The sequence below is a fragment of the Otolemur garnettii genome, unplaced genomic scaffold, assembly GCF_000181295.1.
Source record: "Otolemur garnettii isolate 467f Iridium unplaced genomic scaffold, OtoGar3 scaffold00006, whole genome shotgun sequence".
Classification (NCBI taxonomy): domain Eukaryota; kingdom Metazoa; phylum Chordata; class Mammalia; order Primates; family Galagidae; genus Otolemur; species Otolemur garnettii.
In genome coordinates this window covers 27,297,433-27,317,375 of record NW_003852401.1, presented here as the reverse complement: position 1 = coordinate 27,317,375, position 19,943 = coordinate 27,297,433, and the positions used below count along the sequence as shown (strand labels likewise).

The 19,943-nt window shown below is 42.9% G+C and overlaps 1 protein-coding gene across 3 annotated transcripts in view; it reads right to left on the bottom strand.

The window, feature by feature from the left end:
• Window positions 1-19,943, bottom strand: part of TJP2 (tight junction protein 2) — an 85,533-nt gene that overhangs the window by 2,395 nt on the left and 63,195 nt on the right. For 2 of the 3 annotated variants that reach the window (XM_023508231.1, XM_003782930.3), the window contains exons 12-20: window positions 17,267-17,375; window positions 15,715-15,925; window positions 14,859-15,046; window positions 14,026-14,121; window positions 13,136-13,215; window positions 12,513-12,723; window positions 5,734-5,834; window positions 4,356-4,568; window positions 1,593-1,922 (exon numbers count right to left, since the gene is read on the bottom strand). In XM_023508231.1, the coding sequence (XP_023363999.1) occupies window positions 1,593-1,922; window positions 4,356-4,568; window positions 5,734-5,834; window positions 12,513-12,723; window positions 13,136-13,215; window positions 14,026-14,121; window positions 14,859-15,046; window positions 15,715-15,925; window positions 17,267-17,375 (1,539 nt within the window). Of the gene's footprint in view, window positions 1-1,592; window positions 1,923-3,104; window positions 3,216-4,355; window positions 4,569-5,733; window positions 5,835-12,512; window positions 12,724-13,135; window positions 13,216-14,025; window positions 14,122-14,858; window positions 15,047-15,714; window positions 15,926-17,266; window positions 17,376-19,943 lie in introns of all 3 variants that reach the window. The other variant, XM_003782929.3, reaches the window with a different exon arrangement.

Genomic DNA, 19,943 nt, shown 5'->3' with positions numbered 1-19,943 from the left:
GGGACAGGGTCTTGCTCTGTTGACCAGACTGAAGTGCTGTGGCACAATCATAACTCACTGTAACCTCCAACTCCTGGGCTCAAGGGATCCTCCTGCCTCAGCCTCCCAAGTGGCTGGAACTATAGGTGTGCCATCACCCCACATCCAGCTAATTTTTCACCTTTTTTTTTCTTTTAGAAATGGGGTGTTGTGACTTGGCTCCCATAGCACAGTGGTTATGGCACCAGCCACATACACCAAGGCTGGTGGGTTCAAACGCAGCCCGGGCCAGCTAAACAATGACAACTCCAAGAAAAAACTAGGAGTTTTAACTAGGTATTGTGGCAGGCGCCTATAGTCCCAGCTGCTTGAAAGGCTGAGGCAAGAGAATCGCTTAAGCCCAAAAGCTGGAGGTTGCTGTGAGCTATGGTGCCACAGCATTCTACCAAAGGCAACATAGTGAGACTCTGTCTCAAAAAATATATATATATATAAATAATAAATAAATAGGGTCTTGCTACATTGCCCAGGCTGGTCTTAAACTCCTGGCCTCAGATGATCCTCTCATCTTAGCCTCCTAAAGTGCTGAGATTATAGGCATGAGCCACTGTACCTGGTCCACGGACTAAAACTCTTAAACATGCTACAACCTGAATGAGCCTTAGGGACGCTCATGCTTAGTGAAATGAGCCAGCCACACCACCACCACATAAGTCCACTTATATGAGGTTCCTAAGTTGTCAAATTCATAGAGACAGAAAGTAGAAGGGTGATTTCCAGGGGATGGGGGGAGGGGAAGTCAGTTTCCCTGGGCACAGAGTTTTGCAGACAGATGGTGGTCATAATTGCACAACAGTGTGAATATACTTAATGATACCGGACACTTAAAAATGCTCAAAATGGGGTGGTGCCCGGGGCTCAAAGGAATAGGGCGTTGGCCCTATATACCGGAGGTGGCAGGTTCAAAGCTGGCCCCAGACAAAAACTGCAAAAAATAAAAAAAATAAAAAAAAATAAATGCTCCAAATGGTAAATTTCATGTTATATATATTTTACCACAAATAAAAAACAAATTTAAAAGTCCCCACAAGCACTGCTATTGCCGTGATAGGCTTGAATGAAGAAAACTCCCATTATCTACTGCTCAGAATATACTGAGGAGTTTGGTTAAATTCTTCTTTACACTTGAAAGGTTGTTAAGAGCCCGTAGTACAAAAACAGCTCAGAACGTACAATCTATGGCTTTTCAACGTTAGCAGCCAAAGCTTGGTTTCTGCGGCAACTCCGGGAATGAATGAAGACCAATAAACACCACAGACATCCTAACTACACGGAAAATAACTTCCAAGTGGCACTGATTCTCTCCTCGCAGCTCCCCATTCCAGAACCCAAGGCAAAGTTCTGAAGTCTGAAGAGCAGAATCTTATTCACCTCTATTGTTAGACTTTCTTGATTAGAAATTTCAAAAAAGGGAGGCTCTTGAGAGCTGGCAACGCTCACTAGTGTGAGAACATCCCTGTCATGTCTGTGGCAGGGGGAAAGGACTGTGCACCGTTAGACTGAAATCGAACTCTAAAACTTACAGGCGACAGAGTGCAAAACAATTAAATTACCCTTGCATTCTGGGCTTCTTGGAGCTCCTGCATTCTCTGTAATTTGGCCTTGTGATCCATCTTCTCAAATATTTTGACTTTGCCTAGGACTGATTTGGGAGTATTATCCTGCTCCTCGGCGCTCCCTCCCACCTCCTCGCCCTCTGGGGGAGGCACAGGCGTGGAGGGCTTCAGTATAGACCGCCCAAAGACAGGCTTCGCTGCAATGGGGGGAGGACAAGCTTTGGTAGACGCCCCAGGATTTTCACTCCCAGCCACTGCAGAGGGGTTGGACCTGTATTCGTAGGATTTGGAGATGTCATAGGATTCTTCTCTGTTCTGGGTTTTGGCCTGCAGAAAGCAATAACATGTTTTTACCTTGGGCTTTTAGCTGATTTTCAAATCTATATTAGTGATTTAATACAATTCATTTCCTGATCAGTTTCCAAAGGTGGTCAACAAATACCATTCTGGGATGAATGTAATAAAGCCGGGCAAATGACGGCTGGCTGGAGGGGCATTCAGGACCCCACCTGCCCGTCCTACCTACAGGAGAATATTAAGAAACCACGAGGTGCTGAACAAGTGCTATTGCTGGAGGTAGGGGACATCATGGGTAATTTCATGGTAAAAGGATTAGAATCTTAGAGTCGCAAGCTTTGGGACTGGAAGAATGGGCTTCTGCGCCCATGCTGCACTCAGGGTGCATATCCCAGCCCAGACAGGAAGAGGTGAGACCCATGTCCAGCTGGGAGGGAAGGAGACTGAGTGGGGATGGAGGAGGGCAGTGCGGAATGCTATCAGCCATTTCTCTCTCACACTTTGAGGCTCATTCTGTTCGCAAATTTTCACTGAGATATTTTATGAGGTCGCTATTTTACTTATTTGTGACGGCCCAATTATTACTTTCTTCTCATTTAAATGATTGAGTTTAATAGAAATTTTACTGGTGTATAAAGAAAAGGTTATTGTCATTGCTTTGATTCTGATTGGAGGTGAAGAATCATATGATATGAGCCTGTTTGTTTATACTGATCCTGTTCCGCATAATGATTTATTGAACAACTAAATCAAGCTGCTCGTTCAAGGAACGGCATTATAAGCAGTGGTGATGATGATTTTCTTTAGCAATTCACCAGCTAGGGTTTTCCGGTGCATCTAAATCAGGCTGTGGGCATAAAACTTTAATTGGACAGGAAAAGAAAAACAGATTGTGAGATTGGCGATTTTAGGCATGCACAGCATTTGTCAATTTTTTATTCTTTCTACAAAAAAGAGTAAATAAAATAAATTCTCAGTCCTAAAATTATAGACTCTGCTCATATTGTCTTTCTATCCTTTTGCCCTTCCCCAATTTGGGGCGTCACTCAACAGGCTAAAGACAGGCTAAAGACAGGCTATAATAGGGAACACTGTGAGTTGAAAACCATAATTTGACACCATCTCACTGTGTGTGCTCCTCCCTGGCTATCTGGGGGCTCCAGGAGCACGTGCTTCCTCTTCCTTCCCATCCTGGGCTCCCCAGCCACATACCTTAGGCGGCTCTGGCTTGAATGCTGGGGGTGGGCTATTGTCCCTAAGTTGATCGTTGCTAGCAGCCCTCTTCATCTGAGCTCGTGGCTCTGGGGTGGGTTTCCTTATGCTCTATAAGACACAAAGGTTCATTCACAACAAGAATATCCAAGCAGACAGAAGCGAGCACCCCTCTGTCTTGCTGGAGTTCTGCCAACTTATTTCAGTTCGGATGTCAAGGTTCTGACCCAGTGGCTCTTTACTGAACAGGCAGATATCAAACATACTCCATTAGCAAATGTTTAAGACAAAACTGGCTGCATCCAACAAATTGAGTAGTCTCTTCCTTTAAAGTACAATTGTTTTTTTTAAACGCTTCTAAAGTCTAAAATCTCTTGTGTCACTAATAACTAAAACCTCTCAGCACTAGCTCACCTGTGTCTGTAGACATCTGGTAATTCATTCATTCTTTACAATTTGTCTAGCAGCATAGATCCGTCCTAATTGTTTGCTGTGGTTGTGGTGTGTTTTTCCTGCCCCTTCAACTTATTTTTTGGTACTTCTATTTCACAAAGGAAAACCATCATTTACTAGAATGAGCTAAATTCCTAAAGAGAAACCCACAGCAATAATTATGCAAGTGTGGATAATCTCATCTACAAAGATCATGGTTCCAACATTCTCTGAGGCACAACTAATAATTGCCCTGGTCCTAACTTAGCACCTGGTGATGTGATTTCTCAGATTCCATGAGCTGTGTAATCGTGGGCCAGTGGATGCAGAGCGTATGTGATCAGATGAATATTTAATCAGGAACTCAATTAAAAAATTGAAATACAAGAGAGAAGGAAACTGATGGGGAAACACTCAGGAGCTCTGGCAAGATTAGAAAGGTTAAAGGGAGGGTGGGGAAGGAAAGCAAGGACATCTAAGAGTACAGAGAGAGATCTAATCAAAGGTTACAAGTAATACAACAATATTGTATTGCAAAGGAATGTTCCACTGTAATTTGCACAGCTCGCACATAAAGCCACTCTGTTTACCCATCGTGCCTAGGGCATGGGTGTGAGGAGTGCTGGCCACTCAACCTCTTCTCAAGTTCACTTTCCTGCTCCACTATCCCCTGGACCACGGCCGAAATCGTGTAGGCATGGACTCAGAGTAAGAGACTCCCTAGAAGTCATCGCTGTGACCTGTGGGAATGCCTTCTACCACACCCTGAAAGTACAGCCGTCCGGAGGAGTCTCCTGCCCGTGGCCTGTCTCCCCTCACCTCCTCGTGCTGCACCGGCTCTGAGGAGCGGGTGATGGACGGCACCAGCGGCTCCTCAGCCGGTTCATCCAGCTCATTGTCAGTGTAGGCGCCTCCTTCGCCGTCCGTGTCTTCAAAGTCACTGATGAGGCGGCTGTCGCAACTCAGATAGTCCGCGCCCATGGCGGTTAAGTAGGACATGCGGTCTTCGGGGTCATCATCCATCCCTTCCATCTAGAGGAATTTGTTTCGGAGGGTCAGTGGGGTCTGACAAGGCTCCCGGGAGTGGGACTCAGGAGAATTCCCGAGGGCACAGGCCAAGTGACTGAAACCTGTATGTGCCAGCCAGCCAGGCAAGGCACCTTTTTATTTTCCCTGACGTTACTTGGCTTTGGTGCGATGCTTGTGCAGGAACTCAAATTAGACACTCTCCAGCCTGTTCTCACTCCATCCCCCCTAGATGCAGCCACTGACCCACACTTCCTCCAATTCTCTGGCTTTTCTTCGTCCAGCCTGCTCTCCTGGTCCCTCCCTCCTGTGCCTTGCACTGCACAATCTCTAGTCCTTGTAAGATTCTCAAATCTTAAGGAGCAGAAGCTACTTCCTGTTCAACTTGTCCTCTCCAGGCAGGCTGGCATGGAGTCTTCCAGACTGTAAAGCACTCAGCAGATGCCAGATACCTTGACTACACATCCAGAGCAAGACTTAGTCAATTCTGCAACAAAGGAGTCACTAGCAAGTTGCAAACTACCTCACTTCAGCTGGAGTACAGAATACTAGCACCAAAAGCTCCTTATCTCAAAAGGGACTGTGGGTTATATAATCTCTCGCCTGCCTCCCTGCAGCACAGCCTCGTGTAAACTATCTCCCCAGGCAAGAAGCTATCCGATTTTAGAGGCCTCGACAAGTTCCCTCGTGCTCACGTTTCACCTATTCAAACACCTAGAACCACGGCACACTCCGGCACCTTCTTTTCTAAGCAAATAATTCCAATCCCATTTGCATTTCTTCTTCCTATGAATTTTTAACTGCTTCCTTCACGTTCCTCCACCTCACCTCTCCTCTGCACTCTAAGTCTCCCCACGTCCTTCGCAAGCTGTGGAGCTCAGCATGAGGTCTTGTAAGCTCTGATTAGTGTACTTGGAATACAACACTAGTTACTACGTTAAAAGTCAAAGGGAAGTGAATGTAGGACCGTGCGGAAACGTGTTCTGCTTTTCTTTGAAAAGCCCCTTGGTTTTTCTTACTTGGTCAGAGAATTTGTAACATTGCAAACTTGATTGATACACATGTTAGAATCTCTTCAAGTGGGCACAGTTTGACTACATTCACGGCCCTCTTAAGAAAAGGTTCAGAACACCAACTCTCACCTCACAGCAGCGTTCTCTAGGCCACATACCTTTCCTTCCGACACCCACACTGCTTCTCCTTGCTGATGTTGAATGGTGTCCTTCAAGCTGCCAAACCAGCTGTCATTGGCTGAATTCAGGTTGATTGTAGCTATAGATACGTAAACAAAAATGCGTGCATCAATTTCCAGAGGGATGCTTAGGAAGGGCACTATTTGACATGATGGATACTCATTTCTGTCATATTGGAATCAACACTTTGACAAATGCAAGAAAACGTACGCACAGATTTGAGTACTAAATCCCTTTCATTGAATGCAATTAAAACCATTAGCCATCGAGCGGTCTGAGTTTACATGACAGATGGATATTATAAAGATAAAAAAGAGATCTGTAAAATATTTATCTTCAGCAAAGCTAACTTTAAAAAATGTTTTTTAAAAGTGTGACGGCAAAGATATGTTTAAAACAAACAAAAATACCAAATTTACATAGGCATGCATATTATAAATAAATTATATATATTTTTTAACTTTTTAATTTTCTTTTTAGAGACAGAGTCTCACTTTGTCACCCTTGGTAGAGTGCCATGGTGTCACAGCTCACAGCAACCTCCAGCTCTTGAGCTTAGGAGATTCTCTTGCCTCAGCCTCCCAAGTAGCTGGGACCACAGGCACCCACCATAACGCCTGGCTATTTTTTTGTTGCAGTTTGGCTGGGGCCAGGCTCGAACCCGGCACTCTTGGTATATGGGGCCAGTGCCCTACCCACTGAGCCATAGGCAGCACCCTATTTTTTTTTTTTGAGACTGAGTTTCAAGCTGTCACCCTGGGTAGAGTGCCATGGCATCATAGTTGAGGTGAGAGACTGAGGCATAGTAGTGAAAGTAACTAGCTCAAGACTTCACACCAACCAAATAGAAAAGCCTGGTTGCAGGCTTGGCCCCCGTAGCACAGTGGTTACAGTGCCATACACATATACTGAGGCTAGCAGGTTCAAACCCAGCCTGGGCCAGCTAAACAACAATAACAACCTCAACAGAAAAGTAGCCGGTGCTGTCATGGGTACCTGTAGTCTCAGCTACTTGCGAGGCTGAGGCAAGAGAACTGCTTAAGTCCAAGAGTTGGAGGTTGCTGTGAGCTGTGATACCACAGCACTCTACTGAGGGTGACATAGTGAGACTCTGTCTCAAAAAAAAAAGAAAGAAAGAAAGAAAGAAAAAGAAAAGAAAGAAAGAAAATAAAAGAAAAACCTGGATGCAGACTCAACTCCTAAGTTTGCTTTTGGAGCCTATGGCCTTAGCCACCACACTGGATAGCTCACCTATGGGCCAAATTTAGATACAAAATTTGTACAACAAAGTACAACATATGTAATCATTCTTATGCATTTATGGACCTAAAAGAGATAAGCCAGCAAGCAGAATAATAAATTAAATTGTACCTAAGATAACCAAACTGCAATAAGTTACTATTTATTTTAATCTACATTGTCAGGCCCTTTATTAGAGAGTATGGTGTTATGTATCATCATTTCTAAAGCAGAAAAGAATGACTGAGCAAACCTGGGGAGGAACTATGCCTTAAGTTTTCTTCCTGATTACATATAGCTTTCCTTCACTTAAGAAGTTCTGACAATGACCTTGGAAAATCCTGAACGGGCTTATGGTTTCCTTGGTTATTAATTATTTAAAACATTAGAATAAACTGATCTGTTGGACAACCAAGGAAAATTAACCTTGATTCCACAGACTTCTGCATTCTTATCAAGGTACTTTGCAAAGATTATTGTGCTTATAGCTAAAATATGATGCCACAATACTTAAAAATAGAAGTGGGATTTTTACACCCCAGAGAGTAAACGATTTGTATTAAATGCATACGTAACTTTAAGCAGCCTTTTAAAGCTTTATATTAGTCATCTTGAGATAAGTATAGTCTGTATTAGTTATAAACCTGAAGTTAAAAGGGCCATTTATGAAAGGCAGAAGATACGTTTGTGTCCTCCAATAAACTGAAGAAAGTCACAAGACCTCTTACTGAGTTCACAAAGTACGTGAACAAAACGTAAGAGCTTCATAGTAGCTCACTTCCTAAGCTGCACATAAAGGTAATACCCAACTCATGCACTTGACCTCTTCTTAACAGGTAAGTGCACAGATAAATACGGTTACCCTCCCTTGACTCTGAATTGAGTACTTTTCACTGACTTGGCTTTTCATGTTCTTTGCCTTCAACCAGTGTTAGTTAATTACTTACTGCTCCCAACCTCTGAGTCAGGCCTATTCCCCTCGGATAGACTTAACATATCCTTAGGGTGCAGAGAGTGAAATCCTGGAGGGAAGCTCACTCAGCCTCCACCTTAGCTTGAGTACTGGGATTCTTAGAGCACCAGTGCACAGCCCTGGCCTGCTATTTCCCCCCTGTAGCCGAGGAGGCTAGGAAGCATCCAGACCAACAGCCAAAAAGTGACCTGTGAGACTGCAGGGGTTAGGGAAAGGGGGAAATGGGGAATGACTGCCAAGGGTATGGGGTTTCTTTGAGGGGTGACAAAAATGTTCTAAAATTAATTGTGGTAACCGCTCCATAACTCTGAGTATACTAAAACCCACTGAACTGTATACTTTAAATGGGTTAATTATACAGTATGTAAATTAAATCTCAGTAAAGCTATTCATGTGGCTCTGTCAACACTGGAGTGTTAGACCCTTTCTAGATGGGCAAGCCACAGCCACGGTCCCCATCTTCCCTCTGCTTCTCTTCCAGACTATCTACATTTCCTTGAGGAACCACGAATTACCTACTGCAGTTTAGATTTTTACAGCTGGTACAAGATTCACTTTTCCCTCTTAAGCTTTCTCAAAGACTGCAGAATGACACAGAAAAAAATTTTAACACTGCGATATTAAGAAATAAGTATAAAGTAGTATCACCAATAATAATCAGTAGCATTTGTTCCAAAACACCTTCAAAGTCCCAGCAGGGACTTTAATGAAAGCCCAGAAAGCTGATAAAGAGCTAAAATATTTCATGGGGCTTGAAAATCCCACAATTTAACATAAAGAGTGCCCCTGCTTTCATCTCTAAATCCATAGTTCTACTTCAGTGATCTTCAAACCATGAACTGAGCACTTCGAAGATTCCATGAAAACACATAATACAAACTTCATTTTATAAAAAAAAGATTTTCGTTACATACACCTGCAAATGTATTTTGTAGTAAATTTTTTAAAACTGGTGGTAGTTGGGGGGGAGTCAAGCCTAACATTTAAACTTATTTGGACAGGTCAACTTGGCTTTTGGGCAAATCTGAGGATATTTTCTTGTTTAATTGAGTACTTCAGGGTTAGAGGGGGAACCAATTTAATATCATAATTAAATGCTCATCGGTAGGAAACAGGATTTTCTTACTGTGGAAAAGGGGAAAAAAAGGATACCGCACCTAGTCAGACTACGCGCAATAGAAAGCTCAACTCCAAAGTGCTGGGCTCGTCAAATCAGCACCATCATTCTCATTTATTAATTTATAAAAATGTCATACATTTCAAAGCATAAAAAGCCTATAAAATATTTAATTCTGTCTCAAGGGTCTACTGCTCAAGTGTGAAGACTGCTGTTCTGGCTACTGCACATGGCATCAAGTTGAGACCCAGCTGGGCTTGGGGGGTAGGAAAGAAATGAGGGCCATAATAATGGAGGTGCTCTATAAGACTATCTGTGCAGCTGTTACATTTGGAAGAATATTGTGCAAGACCATTTGTTAGGAAATTGGGGCTTGTTGGTCAAAGCTGTATAGCAGCCTGTACCATCTACCCTACATAGAAATTCTACGTAAGAAATTGGCAATTTAGGGGTCACTTCAAAGTTCTAAGAGGAACTCAGTGCTCACAGTGTGTTTTCATTCCAACCTGACTTTAGTTATCCTAAAGCTTTCAACTTCCTGACTGTCTTATGCAAGAAATGGCTTGGTGTGCCAGAGGCAATTCCAGTGTAAGTTACAAATACTTGTGCTGTGCCTGGTTGCTAGGCCTGAAGCTGGCCTCAGGCACATAGAGATGGATACCATATGGTCTACCTCACCAAAGATTTTGTAATCTATTGGTGGAAAGAATGGAGGCATTGGTAACCCCTTCTACACACGGGGGAATGAGAATCAGCCAGCCACTGGGGCTTGTGCTGCAGAGCAAGTGATGTGGACTCTAAGCTGCGTAAAGGGAGTGCCCTGCAGCCACCGGCTACCTTCTCTCCTGCTGTCCTTCCTGTCTGGCCTCCTTGGCCTGGTTGTTCCTCTACAACCCACCATTTCCCTTCCTGATATCTCACATCCTCATAGCACCCCCAATTCAACTCTCTGAAGGTATCCTCTGGCCATTCAGTAGACTTATACAAAGGCAGGAGAAAAAAATGAAGTGGGGATAGTTTAAACATCATTCATAATCACATGAGCCTTGATGTCTTATCTGTTAAAAGGAAGAATTGCCTTAGATGATCCCTTTGGCACTGGAATAATATGTCTGTGCTGTAACATATGCACGATGTTGAACACACAGTCACAGACTCCACGGTTAAGTCTGGGGAAAGTCTTCACTGGATCTGTGACTATGCAGAACTCACTGGGCCTCGATTATGGACTAAGACAGCACATGGAAAGCTGTATCGCTGTTCACTATTACTATGGTAACAGTAATAATTGCTAGTAGTAGTAAAAATGACAGAAAAGATAAGCGTGAAGATTCCAAAAGTGCAAGAACTTAAGACTCTACATTCACAGAAATGCAGTAAATGATCAAGCACTTCCTCCTCTGTGTTTGGTTAAACTCTGCTGCAACATGTGGCCATGCTGGTAAGCACTGCATCTCTCTTTAATAAGAAAAACCAAGTGACAAAAAAACAAGAGTCTAATGTGAACACAATCATTGACCCTCTTCCTCCCCAGTAGCAGAGATATTGTAAAAAATGATATAGGTGGATGATGACTGGCCTGGGACTCAACACAGCAACCACTATCCTGATATGAGGATATCATATCCATGTGGTCATCTCATGTTATTCCTACAAAATAATGCACTGCATGACAAAAAAATTTATGCAACCCCCGCCTTTTTTTTTTGAGACACAGTCTGACTCTGTCACCCTGGGTAGAGTGCCATGGTATCATCATATCTCACAGCAACTCTAAACTCCTGGGCTCAAGCAATCCTCTTGTCTCCACCTCTCAAGTAGTTGGGACTACAGATGCCCACCATGAGATCCAGCTACTAATGTTTCTGTTTTTAGTAGAGACAGGGTCTTGCTCTTGCTCAGGCTGTTCTCAAACTCGTAAGCTAAAGCAATCCACCTGCCTGGGCCTCCCAGACTGCTAGGATTATAGCATGCAACCCTTTTAAACTCTTATTACATCACATTCACATAACTCATCATTTATAATGAGTAGTGCACATATTCAGGTACTAAAATATGTCACATTCTTAGGCCATTTACTATCATGAGTAATAGCAGCAGAATCTTTATTATATGAACTTAAAAAAAAGTGCACTATTTTTAGTGTCTACTTTATTTTAGGTAGTGCTCTTGCTCAAGCTGGTCTCAGACTCATGAGCTGAAGCAATCCACCCACCTTGGCCTCCCAGAGTGCTAGGATTACAGGTGTGAGCCACTGCACCCCGCCTATATATATATTTTTAAGCAGAGAGTCACTGTGGTGCTGATTAGACTTACCATGGCATTATAGCTCACAGCAACCTCAAGTTCTTGGGCTCAAGTGATCCTCTTGCCTCAGTTTTTCTATTTTTAGTAAAGACAGGGTCTCGCTCTCAAGCTAGTCTCACACTCCTAAGCTCAAGTGATGCACCCGCCTTATAGGCATGAGCCCAACCCTAGTGTCTACTTTAAACACAGACAAAAGTCAAGAACATTTTAACGAATGCTCAAGTACACCTCAAACAGCTTCAGTAACTTTCAAGTCTCAGCTAGTCTTACCCGTACCCTGCCTACTTCCCCACCACAGATTTATGCCAATTCCAAAGGTCATATTAGGTCATCTATAAATATTTAATTAGCATGCATTGCTAAAAGATAAGAGCTCTTTACCACCATATTTTTGTCATACCTAAAACATAGTAATAAATAATTTAAACCATCCGCGATCCAGAGGACTCAAGTTTCTATTTGGGGGACATTTTTTAATAAGGAAAGTAAGTCCCTATTATGTAAGTTAGTGCATGCATTGCTGGCACAAAGAGAATAGCAACACAGTATCTAGAAAAATGTGGCTGCTGGGCCAGATTAAATGATCAGCCCTGCGGTCCCACACAAAAATTTGACCTCAATGAAATTATTCTTTATTACCATGTCATGGATCTTTAGCTAATTTTTAAATAGTCTAAATTGCAAAAATTCAATTAATATTAAATAAATGGCAGGGTCTAATATGCCTATTTCATAGGTTTAACTATTTCTCAAGGAGTCATGCACAGACTTCAAATTCTCCATTTAGATTATTTTCTTTTTTTGAGACAGAGCCTCAAGCTGTCCCCCTGGGTTGAGTGCTGTGTCATCACAGCTCACAGCAACCTCCAACTCCTGGGCTCAAGCAAGTCTCCTGCCTCAGCCTCCCAAGTAGCTGGGACCACAGGCGCCCACCACAATGCCCGGCTATTTTTTGGTCATTGTTGTTTGGCGAGCCCAGGCTGAATTTGAACCCACCACCTTAGGTGTATGTGGCTGGTGCCTTAGCCTCTTGAGTCACAGGCACTGAGCCCAGATTATTTTCTTATTTCTTCCATTCTTTAATCCCAAGCAAAGAGACTACATCTCAAAATTTCACTTACCCGTGAAAAGATGTGTACATGTTTTTTTAAGCTTGTTGGCCTGATCAAACAACTTCCGAGAACTTTTATTGGATGCTGGATTCAACCTCTGTCTCATGGTTTTGATACCTTGTCTAGAGTCTGGGTTGAAAAAAATCACAATCGGGAACCACTGTGTATAATTCAACAGGTCCACAGCTTTCGGAGTCACATCCAGTAATGCATGCTTATCCTGCCACAGACGGGGAGAAGTCACAGAAGGGGTTAGACACAGTAAGACAGCATCAAAGATTTTGTTTTAATAAGTAAAGGCCATATCAGATATATCTTGTAAATTTAAATCAAATAGCAGAAACTATTTCCTTCCATATTATGTCCACTTCAATATTATCCATCTGTTAGAACTGCTGATAAAATGAATTAACAGAATACTTGGTATAATGCTGAGAACTCTGAAAATTTCAAAAGGTACCACCACAGAATGGGGACTAGTTTCTAGATAGCCAAACAGCTTGCATTTACATTAACCTTTTATCATTAACATTTTAATGATTGTTAAAATACAAGTTCTATTCCAAAAGTGACTGCAACAAAACAGGATCTAAATCTTTCTGACCACTTGGGCTCCCGATGGATTTTCTCACCTGTTCAATAATTTGCCTCACAGTATTTAACCGAACCACTCCGCTGGATTTCTCGGATCCTGCATCTTTCGGTTCTGTTTCTGCAAAAGCAAAACCAGGGGGTTAATTGTCTAGAAAACAGTGACAACAAAATACTCCAAAGGAGCATCAGCAATGATGGGACATCAGACGTTAGGTGCCTTCTACCGAGCTCTCACCATAGAGAAGTGCTGAGGCCAGTTCAACGGGGATCATTCTTTACCAATATCAACGTCACAATAGAAATTTAAAGAAAAGGAAAGGACTAGAAAGACATAAAAATCAAGTGTCATGCATGGACCTTGGCTGTACCCTAAATTTTTTTTAAAAAGTTAAATGAAGGACATAACTGGGACAATTGAAGATATTTGAAAAGTATATTGTATACTAAATAACACTGTATCAATGTTCAAATTCTTTGGCTGTGATAATGATATTATGGTTATGTAGAATAACATACAACATCCTTGTTCTCAGGAGATGTATGTAAATATTAGGGAATAAGGTATTATGTCTCCAACTTAAAATTACAAATGATTCAGCTGAAATTTTTCAGAGTGTGTGTATGTATATGTGTGTCTGTTTCTTTTTTTTCGCAGTTTTTGGCCAGGGCCAGATTTAAACCTGTCACCTCCAGTATATGGGGCCGGCGCCCTACTCCTTCAAGCTATCGGCGCTGCCTGGTGTGTGTGTCTATTTCTACAAAAAGGGGCGGAGGAGAGAAAGTAGACATGGCAAAATGTTAACAACTGGGACATCGAGGGATGGGGTATGTAGATGTTCATTATTCTTGCAACTCCTTTGCCTTTGAGAAATTTTACAAAATGAAAATTTGGGGAAAAGAAAAATAAAAAAACCACTGAAAGACTTACTAGCAGTTTGATACAATTCAGGCAACTCATTTTCCAACTTTTCCATTGCTATATCGGCTATGGGGCCAAATAAGACCACAGGTCTCTTGAAACCAGCTGAAATGAGACAAGAGAGGCTGTTAAAACATACACGCTTGCCTACCTGTTAAAAGACAAGCAGCAAGGTACTGTACAGGCTTTTGATAATAACACAACCAAACGAACAAAATTGTGCACCCTCCTACCCCCAATTCAGTCCAGCTCTTTGCCTCAACTATCTTTTTTTTGTTTGTTTTTTGAGAAAGAGTCTTGCTCTGTTGCCCAGGCATGAGTGTAACAGCACCGTCATTGCTCACTGAAACCTTAAACTCCTAGGCTCAAGCAATCCTCCTGCCTCAGCCTGCTGAATAACGAGGACTATGTGAGTCCACCACTCCTAGCTGATTTTCTACTGTTTGGACTATGTGAATCCACGACTCCCAGCTGATTTTCTACTGTTTGTAGAGGTAGGATCTCGCTACATTACTCAGGTTGATCTTAAACTCCTGGCCTCAAGCAATCCTCCCACCCCAGCCTCCGCAAGTGCTAGGCATACAGGTGTAAGCCACGGCACCTGGCCTAGCTTTACCATTTTTAAAGATAAACTTTGCTATTGGCAAATTTTTTAGATTTTGGAAATAGGCTTCCATTAGTGAGCTTGAGCTCACTTTTTATAAGTCATGTTCTGTATGAGAATATGACTTCAATTCTATAACCTGTCTTTAGCATAAGCAATACAGCACTTGACCACTGTAGTCTGAAAATGAAGAGAAACAGCCTCAAAACTCCATCAGATCATTTCCTGGCTTCCTCACCTTCTCTCAGCAAAACCCTCTCGTAAGCTGGGAACTTGGTGCTCACAGACACGACAGCTGTTAGGTCTTCCCGACTCTTCCTCAGGTTCTTCTTTGCCCCAGATCTCTGGCCGCGCATTCTCCAGAAATCCGCTCTGTCCCCGGCGTTGTCTCTCTGGGCGTTCTGAACACTGGCCATTTGTTCGGCTCTGAGAGAAGAAACCACAAGAAGGAAATCACGAGAGCCCAGAAAATGCAGCAAATGGGCACGTTGTTAACCAAATCTGGTCAATTTGACTTATGAACTCAGATCAGAGAAGATTCTGCTTGACGACGAGGACGTTTCAGAGGTAGGAAACATGAGGCCCCTGAGGACCCTGACTTCCACGTGGAAGGTGGCAAAGGCCAGACACAACAAACATGCCAAATGTGGCTCACTCTGATACGCAGGCACACAGCACACACGCTGGGAACGCCTGCCAAAATGCAGGTTATCTTTCCTGGGTTCTCATGCTGGCAGCCAACCAGCCAACCAGTTCAACCAGTGGGGTGCATGAACCTCCCCAGGCATGAAGACCGGGCACCAGGGAGGGCTGACTCGTCTCTGAGACGTGCAGGGGGCTACATCTGCCCTGCCTTCCCCTCGGACACCGTGCAAGGCAGTGATCACGCCTCAGGAAACCATCCAAACGCAGCCAACCCGCGAGGCTGCACATGGCACACCTACTGGTGGCTGTTTCCACTCAGGCCACTTCCCATAAACAAGAGGTAGATGCGAACAAATAAAGAAGTCACGCAGGGTTACAGGGGCAGGGAGTTCTGTTTTCTTCAGGGGAAGGGATTCAGAGGGGTGTGTGAGAAGTGCGATCTCAGATACCTGCTTTTGTTGGGGATTAAGCCTTTTTCCAATTCGTTTCCGATCCTCACAGCCAGCCAGTGGCCCAGCTTGCCATCATACAGAGTGTCCACCACTCGGAAGACCTCCCCCCTGGTGAAGGCCAGGCTCTGTGGCGTTTCCTTCTCACATTCAAAGTGGCTTCTTATAAAAAACGAATCTCCTCTGCCACAAGCCAGGATGTCTCTATACACTGAAAGAGAAAAGCACTGTTTTCTGCATTTGGCTTAGCTAAAGACAAAGTGATCAGCCGTTCCCTTTCCTCTTCTCCAGTCGGTGCACAGGCCCCATGGCCCTCACAGCTCCCATAGGAAGAAAAGTGAGTATCTAACTATAAGCGGCTGCAGCAGTTAATTTATGTGTCAACTTGACTGGGCCGTGCATGAAATGCCTAGGTATTTGGTCATTGTTGGTGTTTCCGTGGGTATGTTTTCAGATGAGATTAACATGTGAATAGTGGGGCTGCAAAGCAGACTGCCGTCCCCAGTGTGGGTGGGCCTCATACCATCAGTTGAAGACTGATTCTCTCACATAGGAGAGAAATAAATACTCTTTCTGCCTGAAGACCTTCAAACAGGGACATCAGGGGGCGCCTGTAGCTCAGTGGTTTGGGTGCCGGCCACATGTACTGGGGCTGGTGGGTTCAAACCTAGCCCGGGCCTGCTAAAACAAACAAACAAACAAACAAAAAAATAGCTGGGGGTTGTGGGAGGCACCTGTAGTTCCAGCTATTAGGGAGGCTGAGCTTGAGCCCGAGTTTGAGGTTGTTGTGAGTTGTTGTAGAGACACCACAGTACTCTACAGAGGCGACAAAGTGAGACTCTGTCTCAATAATTAAAAAACAAAACAGGGACATTAGCTTTATTCTCTGCCCTTAAGATGGAACTACACCATTGGCTTCCCTGGTTTTCAGACTCAAGCTAATCACTGGCTCTCCTGGGTCTCCATCTGCCAATTCACCCTGCAGATCTTGGCACCTGTCAGCCTCCGTGATTATGGGAGCTGATTCCTTAAAACAAATCCCTTTATCTTCTATTGATTCCAGTACCTCCTCTAGGTCCTGCTTCTCTCGAGTACCTTGACTAATACAGTTGCCAATCAACCTCTGAAGCAGAAGGGAAGAGACTATCAACAGCTCCTTTACAGACAAAAACAGGGCATTGGTGGGGAAGCGACTTGTCAGCAAGGTAAGGGTTAATGTGGGCCCCCAAAGCAGGTGTGGGCCTTTGTATCTGTCACATGGAAGTTTAATAATAACTCACGGCAGAACTTAAGGCTGCATCACGGTTCAGAAAGGCAAATTACACCAAATTGATACCACTAGTGAAATTATTTCAGTAGGAACATAGCAAACATTTTTATGAGAAGTCAAACAGCACCTAATTTCTCCACACACCTGTAACCCAAGGATTGGGTATCAAGATCTCCTTCAATTTTTTAAAACCCAGATTTGCCTATTCTGGTCCCAAGACACCGAGAACATCCTTCCTTTGACCCTCCACCCCAACTCAAGTAAATGATCAAACTTACTCACCATCAGCTCGGCTCTGAGCTAAAATGGTCACCATTTCACCTTTGGGGATTTCTAACAGGTATAGAACAGCGTCCTCCCGAACCAGCCCTCTGAAATCTTGTGTGTTCACCTGATAAGAAGGCAAAACAGAAAAAGAAAAACAAAAAGAGAGGTTTATAAGGTGGCTACCAGAAAGTTTTGTTTGTTTTCATCAGGGCCTGCCCAGAGCAAAACCAAGATATAAAAAAAGTCCTTCATGTCTCTCCTCAAGCCCTCCCACCCAGATCCTTGCCATGGGTCTTGGCTATGTGGGCATCCCTTGACTCCCACACTGCCAACCACCCCTCAGAGATAAGCTATTGAACCAAAAACTTGTCACTGGATCAGACTAGAATTTCTTGTGGTTGTTTCTCCTCTTTTTTGAGTCTCCTAAGAGGTGACTAGGAGGGTAATGTACAAGTAAAAAACAATAATGCAATAATGCAGTAGGGAGTGGTAGGGTCTTTGGCAAAGAGCAGGCTGGCCGAGCATTCATACTCTTTTTAAATTGATTCAAATAAGGATTCTGGTCAATCCTACCCTTCTTCTACACCTTCTATCACCTAAAAAGTGTTTAATGTGTTATTTATGAAATTGAAAGATGTTGGCTCAGAGCCTATAGCTTAGTGGCTAGGGCACCAGCCACAAATACTGGAGCTGGTGGGTTTGAATCCAGCCCGGGCCTGCCAAACAATAACTACAACCAAAAAAACAGCTGGGCATTGTGGCGGGCGCCTCTAGTTCCAGCTACTTGGGAAGCTGAGGCAAGAGAATCACTTATGCCCAAGAGTTTGAGGTTACTATAAGCTGTGATGCCACAGCACTTTACTGAGGGCGACAAAGTGAGACTCTGTCTCAAAAAAAAAATTGAAAGGTGTTTATAAAATTGAAAAGCATTACCTTTATATGGCAGACCATTCATCTAATACAGTCTTATATATTTAATCTTTAAACTTCCAGCCTATACATACATCTGGCAAGGAGTACATGACATTTACTTCTCAATGATTGAATAGGGGAAACTATAGTTTCTGGAAAATGAGTTAGAAAGGAAGTAACAGTGGCATCACAAAGAAAAAGACATTTTGAAATAATAGTTTTGTGCCTTTAAAACTGTTTTAAAACAGAATTACAAATAAGTAAAATGAAAAGAATTATTTTAAAGTACCTCATATTTTAATAATAGCATTCCTATGAATAATATAGATCTCCTATGAAATATTTTTTCTTTCTTTCATTTTTTTTTTTTTTGAGACAGAGTCTCACTTTATTGCCCTCAGTAGAGTGCCAGAGAATCATAGCTCACAGCAACTTCAAACTCCCCAAATAGCTGAGACAACAGGCACTGCCACAATGCCTGGCTATTTTTAGAGATGAGGTCTTGCTCTGGCTCAGGCTGGTCTTGAACTCATGAGCTCAGGCAATCCACCTGCCTCAGCCTCCCAAAATGCTAGGATTACAGGCAGGAGCCACCATGCGGGGCGGGGTGGGGGTGGGGCGATATTTTCTTTGGTCATTGCGAAATACACAATCCTTTTAATCACAAGGATAATGCTTTATTATGAAAAAAGTTATTCCTAGTTGAACCTTAATTAACATCACAATTTTGATTAAGTGAAAGTAGGCATTAGACATATTCGGTGCTTTTAAAATAAAGTGATTTGCTAAGGCAATCAAGTTAACTTTTCTTTTGAAACAATATTTACATTTAAGGTACAGTCATTCCCACCTCCCTCACGATTAGGGATCACTGCGCTTTGGTGTCTCATCTTTTATGCCATTTATTTATCTAGAACTGTATCAGTAATGCCCATGTGCATGTTTTTGTATGTACTGTGTATGGTTATATTTGTTTATTAAGAAGATAGTGCCACAGGGCTAAGGGGGAGGACCTTAGAAGTCCCTCTGCCCAAATCTGTGACTATGTGAGACTGACCTTTGATTGAGCCGAATACTATAATAGTCAAAATTATTTTTAATAGTTGAGATTTTATTGGTTGTGTTGAACATCAGTACAGACACTTCAATTTGTACACAGTTCTTAACATATGTACCAAAATCTAAAAAGCCATTTATTCAAATTCTTTTTTATTTCTTTTTTTTTTTTTTTTTTTTTTTTTTTAGACAAGAGTCTCAAGCTATCCCCCTGGGTAGAATACCATGGTGTCACAGCTCACAGCAACCTTCAGCTCCTGGGCTTAGGCGATTCTCTTACCTCGGCCTCCCAAGTAGCTGGGACTACAGGTGCCTGCCACAATGTCCAGCTATTTTTTTGGTTGCAATTATTATTGCTGTTTAGCAGGACTGGGCTAGACTCAAACCCGCCAGCTTCGGTGTATGTGGCTAGTGCCCTAATCACTGAGCTAAGTGCACTGAGCCTATTCTAATTCTTTTTTAAACAGTTATTCCAGTGACTTTCCAGATTAAAATTTGGAGGCAAATTTTCCTTAAGAAGATATCAAGCACCAGTATCTTCAAATGTTGATAACCTGTTAGGTAAGTTCCACCAATGCACGATTTATTACCATATATGCTACATACTCAAATTTTCAGTTCTTCACAGCACAGTTACAAAGTTATTAGGAAAACAGGAGCACCACAGGCAAAGATGTTACAAAACATACACAATCCTGACAAGGAGAGCGGTGATCACAGGAGT